This window comes from Sebastes fasciatus, chromosome 12 (genome assembly GCF_043250625.1).
Source record: "Sebastes fasciatus isolate fSebFas1 chromosome 12, fSebFas1.pri, whole genome shotgun sequence".
NCBI lineage: Eukaryota > Metazoa > Chordata > Actinopteri > Perciformes > Sebastidae > Sebastes > Sebastes fasciatus.
This window is the reverse complement of record NC_133806.1, coordinates 26,767,774-26,778,409: the sequence shown is the minus strand read 5'-3', so window position 1 is coordinate 26,778,409 and position 10,636 is coordinate 26,767,774. Positions and strand designations below refer to the sequence as shown.

Below are 10,636 nucleotides of genomic sequence, written 5' to 3'. Positions count from 1 at the left end.
CTTTCCAACCATGTAAAATACAATGCCTATTAGCATTGTAACAACAGAGAAATAATCCACCAAACACAAGTTTCCGAACTTTGTTTTTCCAGTATATATATATATGATATATATATGAGATAGAGACATAGAGATAGAGAGAGAGAGAGAGATTTTTTTTTTTTTTTTATTTATTTATTTTAATGTTACAGACTAAGGTAAAGTAGATCCTGTTCTACATACTCCGGTACGGTAGGTGGCGGTATGCACCTAAAAGCTGGTATTGCAATCCGTCAAAACACGCAAAGAAGAAGAAGAAGGAAAAAGTAGCAGCATATGTAGGGTAATACATTTCTTAATAAACACAGGATTGTTTAGTAGAATATAGTTTTTTTCTTTGGTTTAACTTAATTTATTTGTTTTATTTTATTTTATTTTATTTTATTTTATTTTATTTTATTTTATTTTATTTTATTATTTTATTTCATTGTTTTATTTAATATTATTTTATTTTATTTTATTTTATTTTATTTTATTTTATTTTATTTTATTTTGTTTCATTTCATTTCATTCTATTTTATTTTATTTTATTATTGCATTTCATTTCATTGTTTTATTTTATTTTATTTTATTTTGTTTTGTTTCATTTTATTTTATTTTATTTTATTTTATTATTTCATTTCATTTCATTTCATTTCATTTTATTTCATTTCATTTTATTTTATTTTATTTTATTTTATTTTATTTTGTTTTGTTTTGTTTTGTTTCATTTTATTTTATTTTATTTTTTCATTTCATTTCATTGTTTTATTTATTTCATTTTATTTTATTTTATTATTTTATTTTATTTCATTATTTTATTTTATCTTATCTTATCTTATCTTATCTTATCTTATCTTATCTTATTTAATTGAATTTGAATTGAATTGAATTGAATTTTATTATATTTAATTTAATTTTAATTTTTACAAACTAAGATAAAGTATATCCTGTTCTACATACACCGGTACGTGAAGAAGTAGCTGCACATGTAGTGGTAATACATTTCTTAATAAACACAGGATTGTTTAGTAGAATATAGCTTGTTTCGTTTTTTTTTATTTAAGTTCATTTATTTTATTTTATTTTATTTTATTTTATTTTATTTTATTTTATTTATTTATTTTATTTATTTTATTTATTTTATTTATTTTATTTATTTTATTTATTTTATTTATTACAGACTACGGTAAAGTAGATCCTGTTTCACATACTCCGGTACGGTAGATGGCGGTATGCACCTTAAAGTTGCAGCTGCAATCCGCCAAAACATGCAAAGAAGAAGTAAAAGTAGCAGCACATGTGGTCACCGTCACAGTATCACCACGTTCATTGAGATCTTCCGGAGAGGAGACGCACACGAGACCAGTCGGCTGCACCGATACAACGATTTACATCAGATAACATGAGACCAGGTACAGTAGATATGGTTTTGTTTTTATATACTTATATAAGCTATATATAAAGTGAAGTGTGTGTACTTGGTGTAGCTGTCCGCGGTGTGTTTGTAGTTATCTGCTGTGTGTGCTCGGCCTACACTGCCACGCTGCTCCGGTAAAATCACGGTAAACTGTTTTCACCGGAGAATAAAGTGCTGCTAAGTGTGTGTAGGCTTTCTAACATTAATGTGGGTGAACTGTAAGAGTTAAAGTCAAATGCTAACGTGAGATTAATGAGGTAATCCTTGTTCACAGCGTGCAGCCTGCACACGTGTTGAGCCTCCGTGTGCAGCACTAAACCAGCCACCAGTCCTCATAGTACATCAGCACATACATGTATTTAAAAACACACTATGAAACACATACCCGTGTTTCATAGTTCACGGGGCTCGGCGGACATGTGTTGATGAAGCTGTTTTTACTGTTTGTACCACGAGGTTAAAGATCCACAGTTAGCTTGAGAGCTAGCATTAGCATTAGCTCGGACCGGAACCTCGTGTGTTTGTATTCGATGTTCCTAGTGTCCTAGCATTGTTTCACACTAAAACCAGAGTTGTGGATGTAACGTTACGTTGTGATATTTTGTGTGATATGTGTATAAAATAAAAAATAAAGTAACATCGCAGTTATGCTACCTGCTAGTGTAGCTATCTCGTTTTAGTTTATATAACAGTATAATAACTCCTGGTTCGTTATATAGATACATCTGGTGAAAAAGTCTTTCAAAAACAATCAGAAACGTGTTTTATATATAATTAAAGCATTGCTGCAATTCAGAGTTTCCCCACGATGTGTCCACCGTCCTCCTGGGTCAGGTTTAAAGGAGCACTGCGGAGTGTTTGACCACATGTTACCAGATCATCTCACTCTGCAGCAGCTGGTTGGTGGTAGAGCACCTCTGTGTGGAAATAACATGCAGGCTTTTGTCACTAGTGTTTTAACCTCTTTTACCAGACTGACCCGGTACAGGGTTTGTCTGAGCTGTGTGTTAAAACACTGCCTTTATAAACATCATAAAATGCTGTGGTGGTCTCTTTTTCTGAATAGTTTCTAAAAGACGAGGCCTTAACGCGACTAAAACAACACTCCAAGTGTATTTAGTCCAAACAATGTTTGTTTTGCAATGATTTCAATATTTTTTGTTATAAAATCAACAGAAATTGTATTTTTACTTTATATTTGCGACCGTTTTTATATTGAATGTACATACTTGACTTTGGATTATTTTGTTATCTTATTGTCATTGTTATCTTACTCGTTATCTAAGTTTTACTTGATCATATTTCATTATTATAATAAAACTACTCCATTTGGAGTCGAAATTATATAATTTAGTTGTTTTTATTGATTTCATACTGTGCACAATGGTAGAATGTGATGATGCACAGGGTAAATGTCATGGCCAAAGTCTCCATTGTGTGCACATAGCCTCCTGTAGTGGATATCAGTAGTATTTAACAGCCAGATTCCCTTTCAAGAGGTAGAAAACCCATTTGGCCAAATGGAGAGTCTGCCTGGAAAACATAGTAGGCCAGGATAAAAATGTAAACTTTTCCTTTGGTTCATCATAGTTTACTCAGGCATAGTAACACACAATGAGACCATAGAGACCTGGTAGTTGTGGAGCTATTCTTGATTTATTTTAGGTATGTCTGTCAAGGAGAACCACACCTTCCAGCACCCTAGAGCTTTAGATGTTAAGATTATACATCCTGCAGCGATGGTCCATGTGACATACATTGTTCTTCGACTTGCTGCATGTTTTTAGTAACAATCCTTTCCAGCCCAGTCAGACAAACCACAGCTCTTGCAGTCCATGTGGTCTTAATCTTGTTCGTGTTTTGAAGAGGTGCACAGTAGCTCCTTCAGCTACATGTGGAGGCTCTAATGCTCCCTGTTATCTGTTTGTTTTTCAGGGTTCAGTCCTCGCGGGGACCGAGGAGGACGAGGAGGTTATGGAAGTCGGGGAAGCTTCGGCGACCGGGGAGGACGAGGAGGGTTCGGCGACCGGGGAGGACGAGGAGGATTCGGTGACCGTGGACGAGGAGGATTCAGAGGAAGAGGGGGTGAGGCTGGAGGAAGTGGATGATAAGAGTATCAAGTGTTATAACTTTCATGCCAAAATCATGCACATCTTTTGTAGTTAATCAGGCATGACGACAACCTTTTAAAGCAATTACAGGACACAAGATGTTCTCCAGTAAAGAACACACACGCATGGTGTTGTTTAGGGTTGCACGGTATACCAATACTAGAAAAGATATCGCAGCAGTTAGAAATGGTACGATACCCCGTTTTATTAGTGCCGATACTAAGAATGACATTGTTTTAATTGACTAGCAGCGAGTTGCGTCGATATGCGACCGCAGGGTTGTGTGTGTGTGCAGCGCTTTGCTTTCGAGGGAGCAGGCAGTTATAACTTTGCTGCTGATGGAGCAAGCGGTCAAAAAATCAACTGTGTTGATAACCAGAAGGATGGGAGTCAACAAGTGAAGTTGAAAAGAAGATTAAAGCGGGTCATGAACAGCAGTCCTGCTCTGAGCTGGTGTCTCTATCAGCAGAACTCCCTTAAAAAAAACAAGGAAATAACAGCGCGGCTCTAATTACCGATCAAATGTACCGATAACTACAGATTCACCATCTTTTCTGAATCTGTCCAAGCATTTCCTGTAATTCGGCAAACACATAATCCACCAAAGAGCATGTGTTAAAGTATTATTTTACCGTAATGTGTTTACATTCTACAGTTACTGTGGTGTCTTCCTGATTTTAGCAGCTTTTCTCTCATCAACTTCTCACAGAACTTCATCTGAATTTATTATCGTTTTGTTTTGAAGCCGTTCGCCATCTACCATGCTGCAGTACCACCTTTACTGTTACTAATGTGCCGGCGGGGGTGCTGTTTTACCAAGAAAACACTGTTTAATAAGTGATATGAGAATCAGAAATACTATACTGATCCTGGAGGGAAAATACAGTTCCATTTTTAGAATAAAGATATATATATATATATATAAACATAAGTTATAATAAAAATAGAAGTAAAAATACAGATAAATGCAAGTAGTATCTTGAATTTCCCTCGGGATCAATAAAGTTACTATCTATCTAAGTATTAAATTAACTATCAAAGAAATCACATGAACAACACCACGGTTGAATTTCAGCCTACATGCACGTTTTTTTCTGCTCAACATTGTTGAATCCACCACCAATGACACCAATGGGTGACAAACAGTGATCAGAGGAGAGAAACGAGCGCGGCAATAAATGACGACAACACCGTATTTTTGTAGATTACAGCACACTTGTATTGCACTGCAGAAGGATTTGTTTTGTTTTTGTAATGATTATGTACTGAGGCGGGTCACACACATACTGATTTTGAAAAGATGTAGCTCTTTATATTGTAGACTGTTGTAATCTAATTTTTGAAACACTTTCTAAATAAAAAGGGAGTTCAGTTCTCTTTTTAGAGAAGAATTGAAAGTGTAAATGATAGTTGTCAGGGCATAAAACCAATGATCTGTTGATCTTTATGAATCAAAACTCGATAGTCGAACAATGGCAGGTTTAAATCGAAAATCGAATCGTGGATTTGGAGAAATGCGACGCCCCTATAATGAACGCAATACATTCAGGGTAGAACTTCCAATAAATGCATGAGTGGGTTTGTATTAGCAGCCGGGGCACAGATGTTGTTCCTGATGTTGTCCTCTCTATTAACACGTCTTGTCAATGTTTCAGGTGGCAGTTTCAGGTCCCCAGACGGTGGAGGATTTCGGGGCCGCGGAGGTGGCAGAGGTGCCCCAAGAGGGAGGGGAGGCTTTGGAGCGGGGAGGAAGGTCGTGGTTGAGCCACACAGACATGAAGGTGTGTATTAGTACAGTTTCTTTTGTTCATATTCTGAACTAAGTAATGCAGATGTGAAGTGATGTAGCAGTATAAAACTAGAGGAAGTGTATCAGATAAACTGACGGAATTGAGTTGTTGACTTTTTTTCAGCATCTCTTATCTGTGTCGGACTAGATTTTTATTTGACTCAAGTCCTCCGGACACTGACTCGTGGTGTGTTTGTGTCCACTCAGGAGTGTTCATCTGCAGAGGGAAGGAGGACGCTCTGGTGACCAAGAACATGGTGGTCGGAGAGTCTGTGTACGGAGAGAAGAGGATCAATGTGGAGGTGAGATTGTAGTTCCCAGCAGCACAGTGGCAACACATCAATCTGTCATTAACATCATAATTGCTGCATTGCATTGAAAACTATTAGTTACATAACGGGTAAATCATCGGTCCGTCACGTATACGAACACCTCTGCATCAGTTTAGAAGAGTCCGGGGCTGCATTCTAAACCTCATACTACTACTATACTACTAGTAGTACGTACAGATTTGGCCAAAATGTAGCATGTAGTATGCGAACAAAAGCAAAATCTACAGTATGCCAAAAATACCTGGATGTCATACTGTTTTGGAAAAATTCTCCAGTATGCACCGGACCAGTCTACCTCGCCTACTGTATCCAACAATGCAGAGCGCTGGACTGCTACAGGCTAGGGTTACAACAGAAGCCAAAAACTGCTTTTTTTTACATTTTTCGTAGCTATTTCATCACTAAATCACTGCTGAACATTTTTGAGGAGATAAATCAACAGTGTAGATTTACAATGTTGACAGTTTTACAATATTAGATGGCAAATTGAACATTTGTTCCAATGTTTTCAGAGTTTAGAAACTGCCGTGACAGCTAGCTAACGCCAGCCGGGCGGTCACGCTCACAGACCGCTATGAGCTGGCTGGAGCTCTCTAGAGACCGGTCTGTAGACAAGAGGCTTTGATTTCCTTGTTGACGGATAGTTTGTTTAAATATCACAACACAAATATCCGTTATAAATTAACAGGAACCTTTGTTTATCTGCCTTTTGAGTTGAAAAGCTCCACAATCGCCTGCAGGCGTAGCTCGCTCAGCAGCCGGCCATTGACACTCACAGAGCGGCTACAGAGCAGCAGACTGGCGAGGGAGAGAGCAGCCTCTGAGACAACATGACCCTTTTTAACATTACCCTAATATCTGTAGGAGATCAGTCCACTGTTTAGTTGCTGTAACTGATAAAGCAGTTTGAGTAAATGTTGTGGATCAATGTTTTATATTTCCCGTCTTCACTCGTTGATCCTGTTTGTCTTACTTCACTATGAGCTGTTAGAATAAAGTTTAAACCTGCAGTATCTTATAAAATAAACAAACTTGACATAAACGACAAAATCAAAGTTGTATTTTTCGATAACATTGTAATAGTTGTACGAGTTTGTTTTTTTTGTCCAGTGTTTTAAGAGCTGTTTTTAAAGGCTAAATCCTGGTCTAGCATACTACAAAGTATTTCGCTTTAACTGTTTCATACTGAATACTACTGAAGTACGCTGTATGTACTGCGTTCGTCAGTAGTATGTAGTAGGCGGTTTCAAATACAGCCCTGGTCTTGTGAAATCAGCAGCTGTGGTCTGTAGTCTTATAGCCAGACTTTGTAAAATGATGACTCTCTGTTTTTTTCCTCTTTGTCTGTTAGGAAGGAGAGGTGAAGATTGAGTACAGAGCCTGGAATCCGTTCCGCTCCAAGCTGGCAGCAGCCATCTTGGGAGGAGTAGACCAGATCCATATCAAGCCCGGAGCAAAGGTCATGTACCTGGGAGCTGCCTCCGGCACCACGGTGTCCCACGTTTCTGACATTGTTGGACCGGTGAGTTCTATACGATCACTGGATCTCAAAGGTTTAAATTGTCTTCATTTAACTGTCAAAGTTAACTCACTTGTATAATAACGCATTAACGCAAAATGGTTTTAACGCAATCATTTTGTTTGATTTTAGCCCTCTAATTTAAGGATTTGGGAGAGAGTTGTTCATGTTTACTTATATTTTTGGACTGTCCTAAACCATACATAACATACAGCGCATAACATGTATGAATTTTTGAAAATGGGCGTAGTTCCCCTTTAATGTAACATTAAGCTGAGCTTCACATTCATTTAATGATGACTTGGTGTTCTTTTCCTTAAAAAAAAAATAGAATTTTTTAAGTTTAAAGGTTGAGGTAACCTGCATGTTGTGTTCCAGGAGGGGCTGGTCTACGCTGTGGAGTTTTCCCATCGATCAGGTCGTGACCTTCTCAACGTGGCAAAGAAACGCACCAACATCATTCCAATCATTGAAGACGCCCGCCACCCTCACAAATACCGCATGCTTGTTGGTAGGTAGTCACAAACCGCCGCAGTAACACCGCAGAGGTTGGCAGAAGAGTAGAGTTGTCATGGTTGCTAGATAGATCTTATTCTTGAAAATGGCTGTGGACAGTGTTAAAAAGCATAATGCAGTCGTCAGGCTCATGTCCAACATGAAGTCAGACTGGATCCACTGCAACATGAATGCTTTGTGTCCAGACGGTAACGGTCTGTCCCTCTCTAGGCATGGTGGACGTGATTTTTGCTGATGTTGCCCAGCCCGACCAGACGAGGATTGTCGCTTTGAACGCCCACAACTTCCTGAAGAACGGGGGACACTTTGTTATCTCCATCAAGGTACGCTGACACACAGCAACCTGTAACACATAAAGTACTGTTGGTGAGCTACTTATGTGACGGTGAAGTCGAGATGATGAGAAAATCAAGTTTTAGTCTTAAACAGCTGAGGTGAGGCTGACTGGGGGAGTCTGGACTGATGAAAGGAGCTTTTTAATGGAAGAAGACCCGTATATTTTGGGGGTTGGGGAAAAAAATCAATTCACCTATGTATCTTTTTTTTTTTTTTTTTTGTTCATACCGAGTGTGTTATCAGCTGTGTAGACTCTGATCGGTCTTCTTTTTTCACTTTAGGCTAACTGTATAGACTCGACAGCGGCTCCAGAGGCAGTGTTTGCCTCAGAAGTGAAGAAGATGAGCTCTGAGAACATGAAGCCACAGGAACAGCTCACACTGGAGCCTTATGAGAGAGACCACGCTATTGTGGTGGGCATTTACAGGTACGCCAACATCACACTGCTTTCCCTGAACACCTCAGACATGGGGCTTCACAAAAACACTAATGTTTTAGTTAAAACAAATATCTACAAATCGTCCTAAATGATGTACAAATTAGGGCTGTCAATCTATTAAAATATTTAATCTCACATTTTGTTTCTGTTCAAAATGTACCTTAAAGGGAGATTTGTCAAGTATTTAATACTCTTATCATAATGGTAGTGGACAAATATGTTTGCTTTATGCAAATGTATGTATATATTTTAGGGCTGGGACGATACACCTATCTCCCGATTCGATACTTCGGTGCCGATTTGATATGTATTGCGATTTTGAAGTATTATGAGATATTACGATTTTTAACACTAGACCATGGGGAAAAGTTGAATCATACACTAGTGACGACCTTGGAGATGTCCGGTTTTCAAAATAAGGTTAACAAAGGGAACTGCATATATGGAAATAAGATTGATTGGATTATAAAACAACATATGTTCCTTATAAATTAAAAATAAATTACCACTAATTTGAGGGAAATGTCTTTATTCTTTGATTTTTGGGTTGCTGGAAAAAATTTAAATAAATAATGCCTGACGATGACTGATATATTTGACTTCAGGACATCTCTGACTACATTCATGTTGAAAATCAAACATTTTTACTGTATTAATTTAGATATTTTCCAAAGTAAAAGTCCCTAGAAGTGTATGATTAAACTTTTTCTCATGGTCTAGTGTTGAAAAAGTTAACAAATCCCAATAAATCTTAATATCGAATCGCAATACATATAAAATTGGCCCCCAAGTATCGTACCGGGAGGTGGGTGTATCGTCCAGGCCCTAGTAAACAGACAGGAACAAATGGTCATGGCGCTGCTCCGTGACCAGGACTGTGAGGTTTAGCAGTTTCCCCTCCCTACTAATGTTCCCAGAGCTGAGTTATGGTGACAAGTTGACACATAGATCCAGACCCTCCCAAACCCCTGCCGTCAGCTCTACATATATAGAGCCTGCTCTTTTTCATGCATTGTGGTAACATGCTCTTTTCTGTCTCTCCTCAGACCTCCACCTAAGGGGAAGAAATGAGGGCTCGGGGAAGCCATTTACCATTACCATTTTCAACCATCTACTTTTTATACTCGTCCAGTGTCCTCCTCTCCACCTCCGCCTGCCTGTCACGCTATGAAAGTATGACCAGCAATCAGGGTCACGTTTGGCTGGGTTTCCTTTTCTTTTGAGTCCCCTGACAGTTAACTAACTGAGCATCCAACTGCTGGAGTCTTTCTATTACTGTTGAGTTTAGGAGCACATTGCATGACATTTAGAGCCGTTTCAGTCACTTATTGTCATCTGCATCTGCAACCTGGAAAATGAAGTGTTACCTCCTCTTTGTTTTTCTTTTTTTTTTAATGATTACTTCCTTTTATGAGGGTGCTTCTGATCCCATATTGGCAGGGATATCCCAGTTATCCACACCTCAAACAGCTGGTATTTTTAGTGTATAATAAGTTAGAACTTACTGTATGTACAGTAAAATATGCTTATTTCTCAACCCCCCAACACTTTACCTTACACCCGTAAGGAACCCTTAAGTCTGATCTATTTAGTGGTGAGGTGGTCAACTTGTGTACAGACAAATATAGATGGTGACTTTTTCACTCTGACTTGTAATTTGATAGTAGTATTGCTTTTGTGTTGACAACGTATGGAGCAAAATGGTTGCAACATGTATGCTTTGAACAGTTTATATTTTTGTCTTGATGTAACCGGCAACTTTGTTTTAATAAAATGTTTATAATTGTTTTTGATTGGTTATACTCTTGACTAAATAAGCTTGTATAGCTACCAACATAATAGGGAAATGTACCTTTTACACTGTACACAAACATTCATTACAAGATTCAAGCACTGGACGCCCTCCTGTTACAGCTAGGGCTGCACAATTAATCGAATAGTAATCACGACTTTGGCTTCCCACAATTAAATGAACGTGATCGCCTGAGATATTGACGTTTAAATATTTTATATTCTCTATACAACAAATGTTTATGATTAAATTGAAACCATGAAATCCCTTAAAAAAAAAGTATACTCAAGTTTATTTTATGAAGTATACTTTAAGTATAATTTATGTAATAATACTTTAATACATCTTGGGACTAAATCGGCTC

General features: G+C 37.8%; 1 protein-coding gene across 1 annotated transcript; it reads left to right on the top strand.

The window, feature by feature from the left end:
- Positions 1-1,273: 1,273 nt before the first annotated feature.
- fbl (fibrillarin) lies at positions 1,274-10,268 on the top strand. Its single transcript, XM_074654489.1, has 9 exons — positions 1,274-1,433; positions 3,374-3,523; positions 5,205-5,330; positions 5,546-5,640; positions 7,022-7,192; positions 7,568-7,700; positions 7,916-8,028; positions 8,323-8,468; positions 9,527-10,268. The coding sequence occupies exons 1-9, from the start codon at positions 1,424-1,426 to the stop codon at positions 9,549-9,551; spliced, it is 969 nt and encodes a 322-aa protein (XP_074510590.1). The 5' UTR covers positions 1,274-1,423; the 3' UTR covers positions 9,552-10,268.
- The last annotated feature ends 368 nt before the right edge of the window (positions 10,269-10,636 follow it).